Source organism: Urocampus carinirostris, chromosome 10, assembly GCF_059441175.1.
Source record: "Urocampus carinirostris isolate Australia breed hairy pipefish chromosome 10, RoL_Ucar_1.0, whole genome shotgun sequence".
Taxonomy (NCBI): domain Eukaryota; kingdom Metazoa; phylum Chordata; class Actinopteri; order Syngnathiformes; family Syngnathidae; genus Urocampus; species Urocampus carinirostris.
The window spans coordinates 12,837,353-12,861,429 of NC_142358.1; the positions used below are offsets into that span (position 1 = coordinate 12,837,353).

At 38.9% G+C, this 24,077-nt stretch overlaps 1 protein-coding gene across 2 annotated transcripts in view; it reads right to left on the minus strand.

Annotated features, from left to right (window-relative positions):
* Nucleotides 1-22,370, minus strand: part of hnf1ba (HNF1 homeobox Ba) — a 49,602-nt gene extending 27,232 nt beyond the window's left edge. For both annotated transcript variants that reach the window (XM_088345818.1, XM_088345817.1), the window contains exons 1-4: nucleotides 21,687-22,370; nucleotides 16,265-16,464; nucleotides 14,150-14,420; nucleotides 11,224-11,450 (exon numbers count right to left, since the gene is read on the minus strand). In XM_088345818.1, the coding sequence (XP_088201944.1) occupies nucleotides 11,224-11,450; nucleotides 14,150-14,420; nucleotides 16,265-16,464; nucleotides 21,687-22,054 (1,066 nt within the window). In that variant the 5' untranslated portion in view covers nucleotides 22,055-22,370. The remainder of the gene's footprint in view (nucleotides 1-11,223; nucleotides 11,451-14,149; nucleotides 14,421-16,264; nucleotides 16,465-21,686) is intronic.
* Nucleotides 22,371-24,077: the final 1,707 nt, after the last annotated feature.

The following is a 24,077-nucleotide window of genomic DNA, read 5'->3' on the forward strand; positions in this document are numbered from 1 at the left end:
CGGGGGGGCTGGAGCCCATCCCAGCCATCTCCGGGCAGTGGGCAGGGGACACCCTGAACTGGTTGCCAGCCAGTCGCAGGGCACACAGGGACAGACAGCTCATTCGCTCATTCACACCTAGGGACAATTTAGACCGGCCAATTCACCTGAAATGCATGTTTTTGGAACGTGGGAGGAAACCGGAGTGCCCGGAGGAAACCCACGCAAGCACGGGCAGAACATACAAACTCCGCACAGGAAGTCCGGAGCTGGATTTGAACCCACGACAGGTTCCTGAGACATGAACTGTGCCGCACAAGCGCTAACCACTGCGCCGCCGTGCTGCCTATTATTATTATTATTATTATTATCATTATCAATATTACCAATGTTATTATTGGGCTGCGAGAATATTTTTTGACATTTAACCAATCTGGATACAGAAAAAGTAACGAATCATTACTCTAGAACAGGGGTGTCAAACTCATTTTAACTCGGGGGCCACACGATAGAACAAATATTCTGTCGGGGGCCAGACTAGTAGATTTAAGAGAAGGAAAAAGAGAAATAAAGAAATAAGAGAAAGAGGGAGGGAAAAGGTGAGAGGGCGGGACAAAGAAAGAAAAAGAGAGAGGGAGAAAGCGTGAGAAACAAAAGAGATAAAAAGTCGTGAGAGGGGGAAAAGAAAGGGAGAGGAGTAAAAAAATCCAAAGAGAAATAGACATAAGGAGAGAAAAGAGAAAATAAAGCGTGAAGGGTAGGAAGAGAGAAAGAGAAAAGAGAGAAAAAGAAAAAAGGAGCAAAAGAAGTTAAAAAGACACAGAGAGAGAAAGAGACAAAGAACAACAAAGGAAGAGAAAAAGAGAGACACGGAGAGTACAGTGTCTTTGTTCAAGGCACCTGGCTTTGGCAACATCAAGTTGACATATTTCAACCTGCAGCTTGTTTTTCTCTCGTGCTTCTCTGAGTGTTGTCTCGCGGGCCGGATTTAATCCCTTAGCGGGCCTGATTTGGCCCGCGGGCCGCCTGTTTGACACCTGTGCTCTAGAACAATCAAAAACACCCAAAACGCCACTTTAAACCTATTTGTAATTTTTTTCGGACGTCAAGGGATGATTAGCATGGCTACTAAATGTAATTTTTCTAAGCAAAAATGGTTGCGGAGGCCGTATTATATAATTAGCAAAATGCGGTTCAAATCTTGAAACAACCATTGGAAACGGCCCATTGATCTTATCTGACTCTTCATCGGAGCAACCACAATCAATGAAAACTCACGAAGCGGGTGAAAAATCATTTGATCCGACCCACCGGTGAACTCTTTGGCGTGAGAGAAGGTGCAACGAAAGAAGGGGAGAGGGGACGCATGGGGGTCAGCATCTTTCCCCCTTTTCTAGGGACTCATCAGTCCTGTCTGGTCCAAAAGGAGCCAATACACCAGTGGACAGCTCCTGCTGCTCTAAGTCTGCAACCAGCCTCTCCCGCCCATAAAGGTAAAAGCATAGGGGGGGTGTAAAATGTGACCCCCACTCCTTGAGGGACCAGCAGAGATAAATGAACCTAGTTTGCAGTCAGTGCAGTCATCTAATACAGCAGACAATGGGGACCCCCGCCAAGTGAGGGTATAGTCCTAGTGGCCCCTTATCAAAGGCCTAGGAGATGTAGTAGCAAAGGATTTTAATTGTCCATTAAGCATGCATAATACAGGCCGGTGCCCCAGCAACGCAATGAGACACCCCGCCGGGACATTATGGACGGACACTGAAAAACAGCTGATGTCGTCGGAGGGACGCCAGCGGGAAAGCTTGTAAGCTGCCCACTGAGAGCGGAGCCCCACGCCGGGGTCAGAGCCTGGTCGGGTGAGACCGGCCAAGGCGACGACCTAAGGCTTCCCCGAGTCAATACCGCCAGAAGGTGTCTTTGAGCAACTTCACAGTCATTATTTTAGAACTGCTTAAAACGGGGTAAGTCAGGTGGTGGGCCGCATTGGGTCAGAAATATGGCCAAGGAGCCAATCCTGGAGACCCATCCAATTGTGAGGTGGACGCAAGGGACAAACAACCACTCTGAAAAACATTAATTGTATCAAGGAAGACCCTGAAAAGTGCTTGAATATTGTGTCAAGTGCCTGTAAATGCTTGAAATGGTTGCCCTATTTCTATGTCTTTGTATTGTGTGAAATTAATAAGAGGCCTGCCTCAAGTAGAGTACAAACATCAACCCAAACCCCTAGAAAGATCAAATAAGCAGGGTTCGCACTGGCAATTGAAATACTTGAAAATGCTTGAATTTTAATGTTGTGTTTTCAAGGATTGGAAAGTAAGGATTGAAAAATTTGGGTTGTGCTTGTAAATGCTTAAAATTGTTGCTATGTCTCTCAACAAATCTGCTTTAAAAATAACAGTGACACTGTTCTCTGGTGGCTTTGCTTTGTCATTGCATTTCTTCTTCCCTCATAATTAACAGCAACTGGCATTAGTTTGTATGGCATTGTTCTATGGGTCACACCCAAGAGGACAGGTGCATGCTACACCTAAATAGGGCACTATGAAATGCATATTAATGCAAGGATTATGTATCAATTATTATTAATTGTGCGGCATTAGCTCAGGAGGTAGAGTGCTCGTCTTAGGATCAAGACGTCGCAGGTTCGATTCCCGGCTCCTCCGTGTTATATGTCGAAGTATCTTTGGGCAAGACACTGAATCCCTAATGCCCCCAATAAGCAGGTCGGCGCCTTGCATGGCCTTGCATATGCTTGGTGTGTGAGTGTGTGTGTGAATGGGTAAGTGTGAAGCCCATTGTAAAGCGCTTTGAGAGATCTTCATTGACTTGAAAAGCGCTCTATAAATGCAGGCCATTTACCATTTACCATTGTTTTATTTATAGATAAATAAACACTACCGTTTAAAAGTTTAGGGTCTCTTATACATTTTCGTTCTTTGACGAAAGCAAAGTTTGAAGAATAAATATCTTTTACAAATAAAAAACATTTTTTCTAACCTTCTCAATGTCTCAACTATTGACCATTTGCAGGTGACGTCACATTGCATTCCCCAGAAGTTTGAGCGCCAGGACAGACAGCAAAAGCACTTGGCCCCTAGATGTCACTGCATATTGTAATGCAACTAGAAAACTGCACCATTTCAATTTACTTTTTTGCCCTGGCTTTTTGAGGATTTTCGGTACGTGAAGCAGCAAAATGGCATCAGCTTTCTTAAATTTTAGCTCGTAGTGTGTAAAAAAATATGATGATTTCTTTTTTTAAAAAAAGGAGGCATTTTTGCTTTTTATTTTAAACAATATTGTTTTCATTTTATAAATGTAGTTTTTACCACTAGGAGGCACTATATGATACACACTGTCGCTTTAAAAAATAAGAAAAATGGGACTTTTTAAACTAAAAAAATTGTCAACACCATTTTTAGCCTTTATAAAAAGTACATAACTGTTTGCTCTTGTTTTTAATGGAGGGGGGGTGTTACAAAAGACACTTTTGTAAACAAACTTGAGCTTTTTTTTTTCTTTTTCAAAATCTCTGAATTTTTACCTTATTTTATGAATATTATTGATACAATTAGCATGTAATGTATTTCTGAGTGTGTGCAGATTTACAGTGAGGCATGTCATTCTCTTGCCTCATTGCAGGGGGCGATAGTGAGACAAAAGATTCTGATTTGGCGCACACCCCAGCCTCAAACAATAGAACAGGTGATAATATTATTAAGCTAACAGCAAATCAAGCCATCCAGTATTGTTTTTCTCTTTGCAAGGAGTATTTTTCACACTAGAGGGTTATATCTATTGTTGGCTTTTATTCAAAAGGAGCAGTGCCTAGAATTTATTTACGAGTTAAATTAATAGGAATATTTGAATCGGTCCGCCGTCTCGATTACTGTAATGCACTACTCTCCGGTCTCCCGAAGTCCAAAATCAAGAAAGTTTGATCACGTTACCCCGATTTTAGCGAACCTGCATTGGCTCCCTGTTAGCTTAAGATGTGATTTTAAGGTTCCTCTTGGTATTATACAAAATCATGCATGGACTTGCTCCCTCATAACTTTCAGATTTAATTTCCCCCTATGTTCTGGTCCGGAGCCTTCGCTCTGAAAACGCTTGGTCTACTAGTGATCCCAAGAGCCAAGAAGAGATCCGCAGGTTCGAGCGCGTTCTCCATCCGGGCCCCGGTGCTGTGGAATGCTCTTCCCCCTGAGATTCGATCTGCAACCTCAGTGGAAATATTTAAATCTAAGCTTAAACACACTTCTACTCTATAGCATATGAATAACCTATACTTTATGTGGATAATATGTGTATCATCTGCCCTCATGTAGGTTAATAGTCTGTAATAATAGTTTGCAATAGTCTTTGATCTGTGCAGCCCTTTGAGACTCTTTGTGACTAAGGGCTATACAAATAAACATGACTTGACATGACTTAAGGAAATACATTTTCATCAACTGTACCAGAAGGTGGGGGTAAAGTCAGTGCTGTCGCAGTGGTACAGCACCTGGTATTCCCAGACAGTCACCCATGGGAGTAATATCCAGGCTCGAGCCTGCTTAGCATAAGCAGGTAAAACAAATACATGTTTTTTTAACTATGCTACACTTTATACATTGCTCTCTTGCTCTGACAAACAGACATTGAGTAACATTCGGGTTCATTTTTTTGTAAATGAAATGAAATGAAATGAAATGATCTGCATTTATATAGCGCTTTTCAAGTCAATGACTTCCCAAAGCGCTTTACATTGTGCTTCACATTTCCCAATAGCGGCCGTGATGTGTGCAGCCATGTAAGGCGCTAACCTGCTTATTGGGGGTAATTGAGGGTTCAATGTCTTACCCAAGGACACTTCGACATGTAACACGGACAAGCCGGGATTCGAACTGGGATCCCTTAATCCTAAAACGATCGCTCTACCTCCTGAGCTACTGCCGCCCATACACCAACCTCATTGCACGTCACTTTTGAAAACACCCGGCTTTCAATTTTAGAAGAAAATCATAAGGTGACGAGATATATCTTACTTTGACGGTTATCACCAACTTGGAAATAAAATGTACAGTATTTTTGTAAGAAACAAAAAAAATCCATGATCTCACTCCACCCCACAAGAACAACATAAACAAAAAGAAGGCAAATAGAAAATGAAGCAAAGGTAAAAGAGCAAAGCCAAGGCAAACAGTTTGTTTTCCCTCATGTACGGACACGAGTGGACACAATAAGCCGCTCGCCGCCACCTTTATGGCGGCTGAGTGATGGCGCGGCGGATAAAGCTATCAACTTTGTTGTTATGTCGTATACACGCCAGGTAGACTTTGTCAACACCAATCACTCGCAAGGCAAACAAGAGCGTCGGGGTGAAATGGTCACGGCGGCACGGCGACCGCCTTTCCTCGCAAGGAAACTCGGTATCAGAGACTTGCCTCAGATGCCCCCCTCCCCAAAGCCCAGGTTAGAGAGCCCGCCTAAAATCCTAATCGTGTTTGACTTTAATAAATAAATAAATAAACAAACAAACCAAAAAAAAATATATATATATATATATATATATATATATATATATATATATATATATATACAAGAGAGAGAGAGATGGAGAGAGAGAGAGAGAGAGAGAGAGAGAGAGAGAGAGAGAGAGAGAGAGAGAGAGAGAGAGAGAGAGAGAGAGAGAGAGAGAGAGAGAGAGAGAAATATCTGCAGACTCAGAAATATAAAAGATTAAAATGTTAATACCCGGGGTGTCAAACTCATTCGGGACTATTAGATTAAAGAGAAATAAAAAAAGATAGAGGGGGAGAAAAATACATGTACAGAGAGAAAAAAGGGAGTAAGAAAGAAGGAGAAAAAGAGAGGGGAAATAAAGAAAGAAAGAGAGAAAAAAGAGAGAGAAATGGTCTTGTCAACTCTGAGGGACCAAAACAGAGAGAAAGAAAAAAAATGGGGACATAGGTAAGTAAGTAAGTAAGTAAGTAAGTAAGTAAGTAAGTAAGTAAGTAAGTAGCTTGCTTATCCTGTATCGCGAGGCTTAGGTCCTGAACTGACAGTCCAGAGCACTCATAGTGAATATAGTGTTTGCAGTGACTGCACTGGATCATTGCTCCATGGTCCACGGCACCGCAAAAACATGGTTTAGAAACTGTCTTTCTAGGCGCCATATCAAATAAATCAAAAACTCAGTTCAATTATTGAGTAAAACAAAACAAAAACTTCGACTCGACTTCAAAATACGGCATTTCGGACCCGCCGCATTTTCGCGCGCTTGCGAGAGAAAGAGAAAGCGAACTAGAAAGAGGATAAGAGAAAACCGGAGAGAGATAGAGAGAGAAAGTGGGATGGGGAAGAGATAGAATAAGAAAAAAGAAAGAAAGCTAGAAAGAAAGAAAGACAGACAGACAGACAGACAGACAGACAGACAGACAGACAGACAGACAGAAAGAAAGAAGAACAAAGAAAGACAGACAAAGAGACAGAAAAAGAAAGAAAGAAAGAAAGAAAGAAAGAAAGAAAGAAAGAAAGAAAGAAAGAAAGAAAAAAAGACAGAAAGAAAGAAAGAAAGAAAGAAAGAAAGAGAGAAAGAAAGAAAGAAAGAAAGTGCTCATTTTTTTCATGCTTGGACTGGTTCAGCCTTTGATACCCGCGGTCCTGGGCCTGGGTCGGGCTGGATTTTTTTCAAGCCCGATCTCACATCCGCCTACTTGAAAGCGCCCCGCCGACCCGGAGTCGACCCCGGGCCTGTCAGAGGCCGGCCGGCCTTTGTGTCCTCCTGGGCTGGCGCGCTGACTTTGGAGTGGAGATTGCAGGTACAATGCGGATTGTTCTCAGCGTGTTGTCAAAGATCCGAATGACAATGGCATTTGCTCAGTTGCACTCACTCACGCTCATTGATCACTCGTCTGTCTTTCTTTCACTCTCTGATCGCATCAACGCATGCGCCCTCGTCAAACAACAAATCTCGGGTCTGCCTACGACTATTTGCTGCAAGCGTTTCACTAGTATTTGTCCTGGGTGTGCCCGCGTCCAGCTCATAAAAAGGGATTTTTTTTTCATACACAAGCATAGTGTCCCTGCGTTGCCGGGCATGGCATTGCCGGGCATTTCACTTGAACGAGTTTGTCGGGGCCGTAGTTTATTGAAAAAGTGCCAGGGAGCCACCAGGTTCTGCCAATGAGCAGTATGACCGCAGACAACTCCAGAGGCGCTTGTACACTTTCTTCCTCATGCCATAAGGCTCTTTAACTCCACCCGGGGGGAGTAAAAGCCCACATTAAACCACACCCCCACATTGCATATTACCCTATTTTTATCAAAGTCTGTATTTTATGTAGCACTATTTAAATACACATTGTATTGGGTATTTATGTATTCTATTTATTTTATTTTATTATTACTTTATTTTCAACACAAGGATACTGCTGGAAGTGTGAATTTCCCTACGGGATGAATAAAGTATCTATCTATCTATCTATCTATCTATCTATCTATCTATCTACACGAAAGCAGATGTTTATCAATTTGGTGGGTATTTGCTGGGTGCCTCGACAGGAAAGCTAGCTCCCAGAGAAAAGCACAACTGTGTAAATTCTTACGAAAATCGGTTCCGCCGTTTCGGAGCCTAGTATAAGCCATATACAAACACACACATATGCATGCCAAATCGGGATATATATAATACTCTAGATAGACTAGATAGATCTAGAAGTCTAGATTTCTCTCAGCAAATGGAGTATATATATCCAACGACATCATGTTTAAAATTGCCTCGTTTCCATTCATTTTTTTTGTGACGAACTCTATAGAGGAGTGATCCCGCCTAGACCTAAGATTTATGGCCCGAGCCCGAACCCGAACCCGAACCCGAGGCAATTTCGGGCCGGGTCGGGCCTGAAATGTCAGTCATACGGTCGGGTCGGGTCGGGTTCGGTCCTGCTTTTTTTTTTTTTTTTTTTTTTTTTTTTTTTTTAATTAATTAATAATTATAAATATATGTTCATTAAAAATATATACTTAAACTATGTATGGATACTAGACCAAGGAATATAGTAAATCAAATAAATATTATTTGTGTACAATTAGTTGTGATTGCGGAAATCATAGCGTACAGTGACGTTGGTGACTTTTCCATCCGCATTAACAAACGCATTTTGTAAAATACGATCGCGCTTTATTGTTTAAATAAACGCGTTATATAGACTAGGATCTCCCAATTGTTATAATTAGCTCGCTTTATTGTTTTAATAAGCGTTTTATATAGAATACGATCGCTTTTGTCGGAAGCGTACATTGACGTTGGTGACATTTTCATCCGCGTTAAAAAACGCAATTTGCAGAATAAAATCACGCTTTATTGTTTAAATAAACGCGTTATATAGACTAGGATCTCCCAATTATTATAATTAGCTCGCTTTATTGTTTTAATAAGCGTTTTATATAGAATACGATCAGGGGGGGGGGAATTTGCATAGGAGTCGGAAAAGGGCACAACACGTCAACACCCGCTTAATGAAAGTGCTGCGCTAAAATCTTAAGGACGTACTACTACTGCTGCTGTGGATTATGGCCCAATGATCAAGTCGTCAAAATGACGGACGCCCTTAAATGTTTTCGCTACCTCAAAAAAAAAAAACCGTCAATGACAGATTGTCGCTTAATGTAACATCTGCAGTGCAGACACAGAAATATAAAAGATGTAAATGTTTATACAGTTTTATTTAACTTAGGCCTAGATGTTGTAACAAAAGGCAGAGTTTAATTTGTTATCATAAATCACCCCTCCTTATAAATAAAATATGTAATTTTGGGCCCCCTCGGGCCGGGCCAGCAAATCCAGTTAATTAGTCGGGCTCGGTCCGGGTCGGGTTTAATACCCCTCGGGCCTGCGTCGGGCTCGGGTGCTTTTTTTTGGCCCGATCTTACCTCTAATCCCGCCAAATGTAGACAATGTTGCCTATTTTTGCACTACCGCATATTGCACTAATACGATCCCAAAACTGTATGTAACATCCTACATGCCCACATTTTTTGTGAAAATATTGTTTAAATTATAACCTTTATCTTCTTTGTTCCTTTATCTTCTTTGTTTTCTTTTATCCTCACTGTTAAATGTGAAACTGGAGTGCCACGTCCAATTTCGTTGTCACAATACGTTCAACCCATTTTGTAACAATGACAATAAAAGTATATTCTATTCTATTCTATTCTATTCTATTCTATTCTATTCTAATGTTAATGTTAATGTTGTCTATTGGTTGAATGACAAGCGCACCGATCGTTCATCGCTGATCAACCAATAAGTGTGAAGATCAGGCAACTGGACCGCCTCCTCATTTGAATAACATTGTGTTGTGACAAAACAAAAAACAAAATACACGACCAAATAGACGACAAAATACATGAAAAAAATCAATGACAAAATGTGTAAACAATAAATTAATTGCATTTATGTCATATATTTAGGTCTGACATGATTTATTTATGTGTTTATGTATTTATATGGCATATATTTTTAGGTATTTATGTGTTGATACGTTTATTACTACAAAAGACAGGACCAGTTCTCCATATAACTCACATCTTTTGAGTCAAAATATTCATATTCAAATCGATTTTTGTTAAAACAAACAGTAATGGGATTTACTGTACTGTGCTCCAAAATGATTTAATTTAAAAACAACAAGGTACTCTGAAAATGTATGTATAACATATGTATTTGTGAAAGTTATTTTTTAATCTTTTAAAAATACCTTTAATTTTTCCTTTTTAATTCGATAAGTGGTAATGAAAAGGTTTTTACATGATCATCAGCCCTATTCTGTGTCATGAGCTCTCTCTTAACAGGTAACCAGTCTGTTCTTGTTTACCACCAGCTGTTTCTAATTCCCTGCAAATCAAGCTCTATATTTAAAGCCCTGCCTTACAGCCTACCTTTGTCAGATCGTCTGCAAAGCCTACACCCAAAACCTGTTTGTCTGTGATTCTGACTATCAACCTGGACCTGTTTGACCCTTCTGCGTTTTCTTCTGCCCCAGTCTTCTAGACTCGTGTTTTACCTACTCCAAGACCTGCCACACCAACCTTGTTGCTCGTTTTCCTCTTCATTCCATCTTTCAAGCCATCTTTCTTAAAGGTAGTCCCAAATCTCCACTTAAAGATTTCTCTTCACTCCAAGACCCTCTCTTCCGTTTCGCCCCTCCCTTGATAAACTTTCTTAACGTGACGTTATTGTGGTCCTCGTCTGTCTGATCTGTGACAATTCTGTATTTTGTATACTATGTGTTTAAAGTAGCACAAGGCCTTGTATGATACTTATAAATGTATCATATAAATATTATAAATGAAATATTTCGGCAATTTTTTAATCTATTGAAATGTCTTGTTTGTTTTTGTTCAATTAGATTATTGATCCTGAATAAATTTGTCACATGATCATTCTGTCCTATGATGTGTTTTTGCGCAATGTGTAAGTACTGTATATGAACTTACAATATTTTTGACGTACTTTCTTGCTTACTTTATGTATAAACCTATACAAAATATAATGTTGTGTAATAATAGACGTGTTTATTTCATGTGTAAATTATACAGCAATTATTTTCCGATTTTGTTTTTTTAAAGTAATGTTTTTATTAATTTGATCAATATTGCTATTTATTTAATCATTTGTATTTTATGTCATGGAATTTAATGTTGTAATGCTATATTAACTCATTGAATTGATTTTTTTAAAATATTCAATTATAAAAAAAATATTTGATAGGAACAAAAAAAAATATTTAATTTATATTATCATATTACCTGTTTTTATAAATTATTGGATGAAAATATAAAAACATTCATGCCTGTTGCTTATCCCTGTCCTTTTTCTGTGTAGAGTCCATTTGGTCCTGAGTCAAGGGTGTGGTTTTGGCATGGTCGGAGGGAACTGGTCCCCATCAATATTGAGAAATCATAGTTTTTTTCCAGACCAATATTGTGTGATCACTTAAAAAAACAATACCAATGCCTTCACAAATATCAAGACAAAAACCTATGCATTTACCCTGAGTAATACTGGAAACAGCAAGTCGAATTGTTTGTATACTAGAAAAGTCTGCCTAGCAACATGGTGCAGCACCACCCATCGAAAACAGCAATTCTCAAATATAAATTGATTGTGTCTCAAATGGGTTTTTTTTCAAGGAGGCAGGCAACCGGTAAATGAAGTGTTATTTTCCCAGCATAATAACAGCTTTTTCTTACTTGGAGGTGAGGCACTGTTCTGCGGGTGATGCGGCGATCCGTGTGAAAGCAGCGGGTTGATGCTGTGTGTGGCCGGCGTACTGTAAGCATCCATAGCTAACTTCTGCCTGAACGCTTCCTCCTTGCGTCGATTGGCAAACCAGTTGTACACTCGTACCTCCGTCACCAGGTTTGAGCCCAAACCCTGGGCTTTGGAAGGAGACACTCCCCTTTGGATGCACTCGGCTCTAAGGGGGCATACACATCGCAGAGCTAAATGCTCAATTCCCATTTTTTGGGGTGAAATCCTAAATGTGACTTGTATTCAATCTCCTGTGACTTTTATGTGATCTCCTGTGTGAACGCTACAAGTGGCATGCGTGTAAGAGGACTTGTGAGGTCACACGCAATGCGCTCAGTGTTTACAGAAGTAGTCATGGATGCCGACGGCAGAGAGCATCTAGCAATTTTAAAGTTATTGTGCTTCCGGGGGAAGCACATGTACAACTTTTTAAGAAGAAGATTAAGAAGAAAGACCGCCAGGATTTTGACTATTTTGATATCCGGATTCATTCCGTTACACATCGGCACTAGCACGGAAAATTTGGTCGTAACTTTGTCCAAAAACAAGCGTGATCTTACAAGCTGAGCAAAATGAGCACTAGGACCGCAAGTGACTTTGAAGAGAGCGCAAGAGGAGACAATAGCATAACGTGGACAGACGGATGCAGTTAGCAAGCGGACTCGAGGAGTGTTGAACAATGCAGGCTTGTCCCCGGCGGAATATTGAATCATCCCTCTCAGCTCCGCCTTATTAATGACCTGTCGTGTATTATTTAAGATTCAAACAACAGAAATTTCGATCTTCACGAAAAGCTTCTGATTCTTTTACGTCAGAATTGAGATGCATTCAAGAATCTGTCGTTACCCTTAATCACATTTGTTGTGTTTGTTTTAAACTGGTTGATTTGTTCTTGAGTTGAGTGCTACCCTGGATAGTGTTGTGGATTTGTAGCGCCCCTACGGCTTAAATTGTGACCTAAAAGACGCACACCTTGCACTGTGCAGCCCTTTGAGACTCCTTGTGATAAAGGGCTATACAAATAAACATGACTTGACTTGACTATAGCGTTAAGTGGCAGCGACGTCTGTTTGGAGAAATGTGTAGGTGTAGAGTCGCAGTGCAGGTTGCATGAATGCATCCTGACCGTTTACAGAGCAGTCTCAATCCCAAAACTCAGATTCGTGTTGGATTTTGGACCACATTAGAAAGTGGCCTGGGTCTGGTGTGAAAAAATTGCATATGTACCGTTCATTCGAACAGGTCGCGTTTGTTTAAAACATTCTGATTTTCCTGCAGTGTAAAGCTATCCATTGATTATGATGAGGTCCTCATATTTACGTCTTTACAAATAATAAACATGGTTTCAAGGTTTCTAATTTTCCTCAAGCTGAGTTTTTTTGGTTTTTCCTTGCTCGCATGCAGATTTCAGATCAGGGTATGTTATAATTGTATCCTGCTCAGTCCCTTGAGACTTTTCGTGATTAGGGATATACAGATAAACTGAACTTGACTTGACAGGCGACAAGGGTCGAATATGGCAGGAGAACCAGATTGGGCTAACTCCAATTCCAAAACACTGAAAGTTAATTATTCCACCCCATATTTTACTGAAAAACAGGTCCCTTTGGACGACCAATCCTTATTACTGCGGTCAAAGTGAGCATAATTCAGAGATCTCCATCCTACAAAACACCGTCATCTAATGAAGCAATCTAAGGACACCCACGTTCTTCTTTCTGTTCGATTGATGTAGCCTAGGTGGTTAAAATCTTAGTTTTCAGTCATGAGTTGTGACTGAAGAACAACATCCAAGATAGAGGGAACTTTATTGTGTTTTGGGGTTCCCCACTGGAGTTGGGATGAGAAGCTAAACCTGGTTTGAGGACCTATTTTTCATTGAGATGGTTGTTATATTGAATAGTGTCACTGCATATGTAGTCAATTAGTCACTGTTACATAAATTTTCTACCCAGGCGCTCAAGGGATCTGTGAACCAAGTATTATTTTTTAGCTGTACTTCTTGTTTTGTTCACTTGACATCTCGATGTATCCACTCCTCTAGTCGTGATACAATCTCTACATTGTTCTAAGTGGTGTTCTGATTTACTGTTGGAGGGATTGTTTGATTCTTATCAGGCCACCTGCAGGATTCAATCTAGACATAGGGCTGGTATAAAGATGGGATTTGGGGAATTTTCCACTGACTTATTTTTTTTTATTGCCTGCAGTGTTCAGCCCTTCTGGTATATAATTGATTGTCAGCCATTTTACAACCAGCACAGCCTTTGTTCTGTACATTCAGGCCCAGAGTATTCAGTTTTATTCAATGTTTTTTGTTTTTATTTTAATAAAAACCTCAACCGAACTGCTTCACTCCAGTGTTTACTTTACCTGTCTCGCAACCCATATGTTAAACAAGCAAGAGGAGGAAGAAAAGTCTGTCCTCCCTAAGAACCCTATCCAGTAGGACGACCCAAGACAAACTAAAGTGACTGTTATGGACTGTGTTTGTTGGTTGCTTTTTGTCCGTCTTCAGTTGTTTGTATCTCCTAGTGTATCTGCAGTCATTGACTGTCACATTGAGTTTGATTTCTTCCACCTTTTCTTGACATCACAGGATCCTTTTTTAAACCAACAAGCTCCCTCAGCCACACATGTCTTGTTTCTCTCACTGTCTCACTCGTGCCACAATTTTTATCAGAGTCTTCGATTGCTGTGTGTCCAACTGAGGACGGCTTATGATGCCCTCTCTAGAGTTTGAAAAAGTCCTACCATTCAAATGGAATTTCACAAATATAGTCAGCGGGTACATATGAAATTATGTTCTTTGGCTGTGTAGAAATCATGTACTGTATGTCAATAATGTTACAGAGGTAAACCAACCTGTTGCATTCTTCTACCAATGCCTCCCTCTCCTCCTTGCTGGGGTTCTTCTGCCTCTCGTAAGCTTGGTAGAGGATTTGCTGCGAGGCGGGGCCCCATTTGAAACGATTACGTCTCATTTTCTTGGAGGAAGGCTCACCGCCCACCTCTTCACTGCCTGACTGGCCCACGCCCTGGCCAGACGGGTTGTATTCCGGGAAAAAGAACACGGGATCGTGATTGCCTTTGTCCGTCATATTGCTGCCGGAACCTTGCACAGCCTGGTTGAACTCTACAAAAGAGAGAGAGGGGAGGACAAACAATGCTAGTTATGCCGGAATTTGCACGATGTTTATCATGAAACTCAAGGAACACTCGAGGACAATCCAATATCAGAACTACGCATTGGAGCAGGGCTGGTTGGAATAGTATATGGCGCTATAGTGGTTGCAGTAAGCATTTTCAATTCTAAAAATCAGAAAAGAAGTAAATCAATACAAATAATACAAATAGTTGCTGTCATGTGAAAAAAAAAACATAATTTCATTATTTGCGATAAACTAATAAATGACTGAAAAGGACATGTTTTTTCACATAGTAGTGGAAAAAAGACAAATATGTCTGTATAATTGTGTTCTCGATGAGATAGTTATACAAAGAAGTAGCAAGCAACAGGTAAAAAAATGTAATTAATCATGTGTCAAAATATTAGGACTAAAAAAATATAACTTATGAACAGTTTATATCTAAAATTAATACAAATAATGATAAAAACATAATTCATTTCATTATAACAAATAAACTGAGTACTTTTATAAGAGTAATATTATAAACATATGTATTATAATTGTTTGATACACATTAATATTTTTATAAAAATAGTCGAGAAAAAATAACGTTTTACTGAAAAAATAATATTGTAACAGCAATGATGAAACTCATGATAATATAAACACAACATAACACATGATAAAATTCTAGTGATAAAATAGTAATAAGTCTTAAGGAAGTAGAAGTTGCACAACTCAAATATACCTGTGTCATATTAGACCACTAGAAGTCGCTGTATTGTGTAGTGCCGCCAAAAACGAATGCAAGAAAGCATAATCAAAAATATAGAGACTCAAAGTGACCAAACCGCACAATTTTGCTTGTCATTTTTTTGCCCAGCCTTTCGCAATGATTTTGGTTTTTGAGGGTACCTGAAGTAACAAGATGGCGGATAATCATGATGGATCCATGCAAGTGAGCATCATGTTATGTAACATAACTATAAATGATTTGACCTGTAAGAATTTGTTTTATCTTTTATTATAGTTCATGTATTTTTGCTTGTTACTCAAATCAATATTGTTTTTGGGGGGGATAAAAAAAAATTTACCACTAGGAGGTGCTAAATAATACTCAATGTCCCTATAAAAAAAAGTTAAAAAATGTATTTACTGTTAATACAGTGCCGTATTTTCCAGACTATAAGGCACACCTAAAAACTATAAATTTGCCAGAAATATACAGGTGCGCCTTAAAATCTAGTGTGCCTTAAAGGCCACAAAATATGGAAAATGTAAGATATATTATAAGAATATGAAAGGCTACTTAATACGGTAACAATTTATGAAAGAATATACAGTAATTCATTTCCATTATTTTCCCTTGTTTTTTAAGCAACCTTAGCCATCACAGTGGTTTTCATTTCATGCACGTTATATTATGGAGCGTCTTATATGAGAAGACTATTTTGAAGGCGCGCCCTGAAATAGGGTGCGGCTTATAGTCCAGTAAATACCATTATAATCATTGTAAAACAATGGCATTTTGAAAAATACATGCACATAGTCTATCCTTTTTGTATGTACTTATTAGATTTGATTGTATTTTTTTAACTTATTTTATAAACACTATACACCTGGGTTGCAAAGAACTTTTCATTAGGATTCTATATTAATGACATTAAACACAATTTTGAATCTTGGAACTGAATATACAAACGTTGATATTGTCACTCAAATTGTACAAGTGATTGTAGAAATAATAACATTAGGAAATGTACAGAAAAATAGCACATCCAGCAATAGACGATTCGGACTGAATAAATTAAATTCTGTTTGTATTCCATGTGACTATGTGGTGACTTACGTCTGAGGATCTCCCGCTGCTTGCGCACGTACCAAGTGTAGAGGGCGGCACGTTTTTGTGTCTTCATGGGTGTTCCCTTGTTGAGATGCTGCGAAAGATGAGACTGGTTGAGGCCTGTGATGTCCACCACCTCCCGTTGGGGGATGTTGTGCTGTTGCATGTAACCTTTGATCATCCGGGCGGCGCGCCATGGATCCTCCCTAGAAACAAGTCCAAAAGAAAATGTATGATAAGCTCAATAACCGAAAAAAAAAAACATTCAATTGTTACCCTGCGTTTTAGGTGATGTTTTATACTCAAAAGCAGCAGTTGTTGTCAAAGCGCAGCATGTGTGACGCTAGTCCAGGGATCACCAACCTTTTCGAAGCTGATAGCTACACTTTAATACTGATTGGCAAGAAGGGCTACCAGTTTGATATTCGTTTGTAAAATGACACTTTATCATGTAATTACCATGTCGTTACTATGCTATTACCATGTTATTAGAAGTTAAAATGGGCTCAGTAAACCACAGTCAAAAACATCATGCCAGTAAGAAATCGAATGTCCTAGAAAATCACAATGACCCAACACCGGTGACCTATTTTCAGAACCTTCCTGAGGGATACTGAGGTGTTTTGAGGGGGCCCCACGGGCACCAAGTTGAAGACCCCTGTGCTAGTCCTAATGAGCACCCTCTAGTTCAGGGGTGTCAAACTTGGGGGCCACACAATTGAACAAACATTCTCTCGGGGTGCCAGACTAGTAGATTAGAAAGAAAAAGAAAGAGAAAGAAATAAGAGAAAGAGAGTGAGAGGAAAGGAGAGAGGGTGTGACAAAGAAAGAGAGAGAGAGAAAATAGAGAGAGAATGTGAGAAACAAAAAACATATTGAGAGAGGGGGGGAAGAAAGAGAGAGAAATAAATAAATCCAAAGATAAATAGAAAGAGAGAAGGAGAGAAAAGAGGAAGAGAAAGAGAGAAGTAGAGAAAAGAGGGAAAGAAGGAGAGAAGGGGAGAATGAAAGAAGGGGAAAGGAAGTGAGAGAGAGAGAGGGAAAGAGAGAAAAGAGAGGGAAAAGGAAAAAAGGAAGAGAGCGCAAAAAGGAGTAAAATGACACAGACAGAGAAAGAGACAAAGAGGAACAAAGAAAGACAATAAAAAGGCAAGGAGAGTGAAAGAGAGATAGAGATTGAGAGAAAAGGGGAGGGAGAGTGAGAGAGAGAGAGAGAGAGAGAGAGAGAGAGAGAGAGAGAGAGAGAGAGAGAGAGAGAGAGAGAGAGAGAGAGAGAGAGAGAGAGAGAGAGAGAGAGAGAGAGAGAGAGAGAGAGAGAGAGAGAGAAATACAAGTACAGCGTTTGTGAGAGGCACCTGGCTTTGGCAACATCAAGTGAACATATTTCAACCTGCAGCTCGTTTTTCTCTTGCGCTTCCCTCAGCTTTGTATCGTGGGCAATCCCTTAGCGGGCCTTATCCGGCTCGCGGGCCGCCAGTTTGATAGCCCTGCTCTAGTGGTACGCAAATGAATTACGGCTTGAATAAAGTATTGTACATCTGGCGCAGATAAAAGAGGACAGTGCGTATTATTTTGCGTCTAGTAGCGGTAAAAAAAATAATTAAGAAAAAGACCAATCTTGATTTTAATAATGGGCAAAAATGTATAAACTATCATACAAACAAGCTTTTAAAAAATATCTATAGGTCGAGAATATTGTTGTTATTTTACATAAGAGGAGGCTCACCTAGAGGGAGCAGACATGATTATCCGCCTTCTTGCTGCTAAGGGTACCCCAAAAACAAAAAAATTCACAAAAGACTGTGCAAAAAGAGAAAAATGGTGCAGTCTGGTTGCTCTGAGTCTCTGTAGTTTGTATCCTTTCTTTCTCTTTTTAGCACTTATTTTCAGTTGCACTCTGCAATACAGCTACATATAGTGGTCAAATAGAGAAATTATCCCTTTAAGTGAACGATAGTCAATGCATTAAAAATGCAAGGTCTGAAAAATAATCTCCCCAAAAATATGTAACGGAAATAAAATAAATACAATTAAAACTAAAATGGTATTAATAAATACAATAACAAAAACCCTTGACACGACATTATTTAAGCGTGAATAAATACATTTTACGCAAGCATTTCAATGATGAAAATGACGTCTGACCTAAGTTTGAAAAATTCCGATAGGGGGCGAATCAACTCACGAATAAACCTCATTTTAATATATTCTAATCCAGTTTTGTGTTTTTATGTTTGAAACAATTATTTTTTTTAAGTATTTGCCAACTCAAATTAATGTCAAGTGTTAATTAAGTTCAGTTCCCACTCCGAATAAGGTTTATCTCCATTTATGACATCTCCTACTGTGTAAAAGGTCATGAACGCATCGCTACTCGGGCCAAAATTGTTCTTTTGGGGCAACTAGCATTTATTTAAACCAAATAAACTTTAAAAAACACACCCAGTTACAAACTGTCTTTATTCTGGAATGTTGAATGTCTGATTTTACTCATAGAAAGATAGTTGGATCATCTCTACAACATATTAATTGTGAGAGGTGTCATGTCAATTGGCGCTTATTAGTGGTTGCTAACGAGGCTAATAGTGTCTTTATATAATCGAGAGTTCAATGCAGTGACGAGAGAATTATGTGTTTGTTAGTTAATACAGATATTTGTGAAGCTTGCACTACAAAGGATGTGAATCCAATATTGCCCCCTAAATAAAAAGATATGGTTAGGCGAATCTCCAATAAGTGAACACAAATTGGCATTGTTATTGTGGGTATTGTTTTCCATATTCTTATGGATTATTTCGATTTCAATAGGCTCCTGGATCATATTTTATTTCCAATTATATTAGTTTGACTTTTCAGTAACCTTGTTTAATCAATTTGTTTTACTCTTAAGATATTATGCCTCCATATTTGGGGGACTCTATTCTTGAGATAGTGTAAATCTAGAAACTCTGTCTGATATTTGTATGAACATGTATCCATCTTTTTGTTGTTGTTGGGACTTAACAGACAAAAAAAACGTTTTACCCAAACTGTCTGCTTCTGGTATCACAGCGTTCCCCTGGCATGGCTTTATAGCTAGATTTAAAAGAAAAAAGGGGGGAAAAATAATGGGCCGTTCTATCACTGCAGTTTGAATATGCGGCAGTAAATATTTTCAAAAGGTGCGTTCAAAAACTTTGGACTTTACAAAGCAGAATCAGAACGGAAAATTCACCTAATGTGCTGAGGAATCAGCTTTGAAAATGACGAGTTGTCGTACTAAACACGTCAAACGGTAGTAATCACAAGAATAATCGTGATAAAACAATAGCAATTGATAATATTTTTTTAAACGGACTTTCCCATTCTACATGGCAGCCATTTTGTGATCGAGTAATGACCAACATTTTAGCGAGAAAGGCTCAAGGATATTTATTTAATGGATATCACTTCACTTGTAACCTATCTAATAATAACGAAAAAGGAAAAAACACACACACGCGCGCATGTTTGTTTGGAGAATGTTGAGGCCCGCGCGTGGAAATGTGAGAGATGTTAGTTTATAACGGTTTTTTTTGACAATGAATAACCTAATGTCCATTGAAGCCTAATCGCACCCGTGTGTATCTTCCAGTTGATGATTTATAGAATAAAATTAATAAGAAGTCGCTCGTTGGCTCCACGTGGTTTCGAGAATCTGCAGGCCTCGCTGCTGCTTGGATTATTATTTTTTCCCCGACACGCGCAGAAAATACCATTTCTTCGCCGGTAAATGTATGTTCGTGGTTGTGTGTATTTTTTTTTTTTACTACTAACGAAATCTTTATAGTACAACCTCTTGTAAGTTTTTTTTATCGTTTCCAGGTAAGTAGTGCGTATTATTGTGTGATTATTTTCTTGCCCGTCACTGCGAGGTGGAGAGCAGATTGTTTTCATTTTATTATTGACGTAAAAAAGATAGCAAAATATCATCTTTACAACCATTTTTCCCACGTTTTAGATATAATACTTTTAATCGCTTCACTATATTTTATTTCGAGGTGAAAAGTAAAACGTTCTGATCATATTATTTTAATTACACTGAAGTAGTGCTAAAAGTTTGCCCTTTATTCATTAATTTCTCTTTGTTTTAAAGGTACACAGAAATGGTGTAAAATTAAGATTGGAAGAATAAACGTTTAATACTACTATTACTACCACTATTACTACCATTGAAGTAAAAGTAGGGCGGCTTTTTGTATACATGTTAATTTAACACTGGTTTATTTAAGGTACTCAGTAATCGTGTGAATTTAGCACTCTAAGAATATTTTTAACACAACCTATGGTCCTTACAGCCATATTGATACATCACATTTAGTTTACTTGATTTTTTTTATTAATTGAGTGTATAACAGCCTTATTAACTTTGCATTTAATTATGATGATATTGGTTTAAATTAAGTTACACATTAGTAAAATAAAAATAAGTTATAGCTATGGTCCAAGATTCTTTTTTTTTAGTATAGTTATTTTACTGTGTACAGTACATTAAAAGTAATACTTGTTATTGAAGGAGGAGAACTCTTAATAATAATTGCTTGGGGCTATTTCTATAGTGACGTTAATATAACATCTGTTTTTTCTAGGTTAAAGCAATTTATTACTAGTATTAGTTGATGCACTAAATGTAGCCTTGTTTTGCTCACACCATTTTTTTCTGCCTTGCTGGTGAGAAGTAACAAAAATATTTTTTAGTAAAGGTGCATTAATTGAATATGAATGTATATCCTTCTGATATTACCTCCAATTTGTTACGATTACGAGGTGAGCTTTATTATCATTATTCTTGTTAATGGGTCATGTCTTTTCCCAACTGTATTTATCGTTTTACTGTTATTGGGTTTAATGCAAATTAGTCATCAAACAACAATGCCAAAGTTTTCGCGAGGAGTGCCCGAGAAGCGTGACCTAGATAATTATCTAATCTCGTCACTTTTGTAAGTAAATCAGAGTAAAGTGCTGTGTTCATTCAAGGGGGGGTATTTCGCCATTATTATTTTTTGCAAATAATTGGAAAATATTTGGTGAACTCACCCTTAGTTCACGACGAATTCCATTTCGAAACAGACATAAAAAAATTACTTTTCACATTGCCTAGGGGGGAACTCTCAGAAACTTTTAAATGTATGTCGCGATTCAAACAATGTGATCATTTCTAAATTGATTATTGTTATTACGATGTAAAATGTGATCATGTGTTTAAAGGATTGATAGAAGAAGCGCCCAAAGTTATTTCGGGGATGGGTCTCTTATAAGCCTCTGGTTTCAACCCGTTTTTTTCTTTTCAGGTGATGTCTTCTAATGTGATGCAATGTTTGTTGCAACGTGATTGAAAAGAAAAAGAACACATGGAAATTCAATGCAAAATACAGAAGTAAAAATGAGGCTAGTTTGCCGAGCGACTCACGCCAACATGCGCTCCACTTCGGCGCGCTGCTCGGCGGCCTCCTCGGTGTTGAGCGACTGGAGCTCCTTGAGGATGGGCGGCGTGTCGTAGTCGTCGCCGTCCTCCGAGCACTCGTCGCCGGACAGTTTAGTGGCGGCCTTCCCGTTAGTCAGCGTGTGGAACACGGGTTTTGTGTCGCACTCCCCATTCGAGTTGCCTTTTTGACGAGGGGACGACAACCTCTCCATTTTCACGAACCCCGAAACCGGGTTGGGGTCCATATCATCAAGAGCTTGGATTAAAACCTCCCTGGTGAGTCCGGAGTCCAACAGGGCGCTCAGGAGCTCCTGTTGCAGGGACGTCAGCTTGGATACCATGTTGGAGAACATCAAAAAATAAAATAAAAAATAAAATAGGGGAGGGGGAACAGGTGTAAGCCTCTGAAATCCGTTTGGGCCTTTCTCACCGCTTGACACCTGTTGGAGGGCGAGGAGGTTGGGTCTACTGTGCCATGATGCTGCCGCGCAGGCTCAAGGGATATAAAAGATGCTAATGAGTGGGCCGGCTGATGGGGGCCTTTATGTTAATTCAGAGCAAGAAGAAGACGTCGAAGGGGAAAAAACACGAAAGTGACGACTCGTGACGAAGAAGGTCATGAGTCTAAGAAGGAAAAGGAAGGAAAAAAGGTGGAGGTGGATGGAGGGCCTCCACGGCCCGGTCGAGGTGTTTACACTGCGAGGCTGCTGCGGCTTTTATTGGTTGCGCTTATCAGAGCGACTTGGCTGGACTTTGGACGGCTTGTTCTGAGCCATAAAAACAGAGAGCATGCGCCGGGACGTTGAGTTGTGAAGAGCATTGTTAGGCCTGTACTGTCTGAGGTAAAAAAAGTTGCGTAAAATGAAGCCGAGAAAGAACTTTTTACATCAGGGGTCTGAAACTTAATTTACTGCCGGACTCGGTGATGTGCCAAATCGCGTTTTTACCAAATTGTTCTAATAAAAACATTCTGCTGTTGTCAAATAACGGTTTTTTAATTTCCTACACAAGATAAGTTTAAAAAACAAAACACAAATAAACATTAAGAATAACATCAAAATAAACCAATCAGTAACACAAAAAAAATTGGGGGTGACATTTCCATTCTTTGCCGGGCCATTGGTACATGAAAATGGAAAACCCAGAGCCTTAAATCCGGAAATGATTGTTCGAAAAGCCCAAATATTTAATAGTCAACATAAATATTGTTTTGGATTAACCTCAAGATGCAAAGATTCCAGGGAGAAAACATACGAAAACTCGAGACTGGAAGTTGAAACGCAGCTGTTCAGCAATCCTGATTCCTCTTGCTGAAGAAATGCAGTCAACAAGACCAAAAGTGCTAATTTAGCTTTTTGGGTCATTTTTGACATCTAAGGTAACTTACTCATATCTGAACTCCCTCCCTATTTTCTTTGGTGGACATACAGACAAACAGACAGACAGACAGACAGACACAGCGCAGCCCTTCATTTACATTATATTGTATCACTCGTTTATATTATAATTTATGCGCTTAAAGGGACAGTGTGCATTATTCAGCGCCTTTTGGTGGTTAAAAAATAGAAGTTCATTAAAAGAAAAGAAAGTTGACTTAAATAATTTCCATAATACACAAATAATCTCATAAATGTGTATTTTTTTCATATACTTAAAGGTCAAAAAATGTCTTATCATTTTACATAGCATGAGCATCAACTAGAGGGAGATTACACAAATGTCCGCTATTTTGCTGCTACAGGATCCCGGAAAAAAAACAACAAAATCTGGTGAAAGTCTGGGTAAAAAAAAAAAAATAATAAGAAGAAAAATAGGGCTTTATGGTCACTTTGAGTCTCCATAGCTTGTATTCCTAGTTTTGCTTTTTACAACCTGTTTTCAGTTGCACCACCTAATACAAAACATTTAGTGGTCAAAAAATACACACTATCCCTTTAATACTTCACGATGCTTTCAGGTGCATCCAAGAAATTCCACTACATGTTTTTAGTTTAAAGAAAAGAGCGCAAACATAAACAGAAATGACAAATATTTGGAATGAAGGATATCTCAAAGATGGGTTTCACAACACAATATGGCGACATCTAGTGTAAATAATCCACACTGTCCCTTCAACTTTCACCTTTTTTGAGCCAAGAAACCTCTTTTACAAAAAAAATCATGGCACACTGACCGTTGAAAATATAATTTTTTTTTTTAAATTACAATTTATGGCTTGATTTGATGTACATCTAGGGGTCAAATATCTCACATTATCCATTTAATAAGGATAATATATCTATCTTGGATGCTTCTCATACTTCAGATTTTGAGAACACAATCTCCAGCAGAACGTTGCATAAAAGTACAATCCTTTTAGAGTGAAAAAATATAATA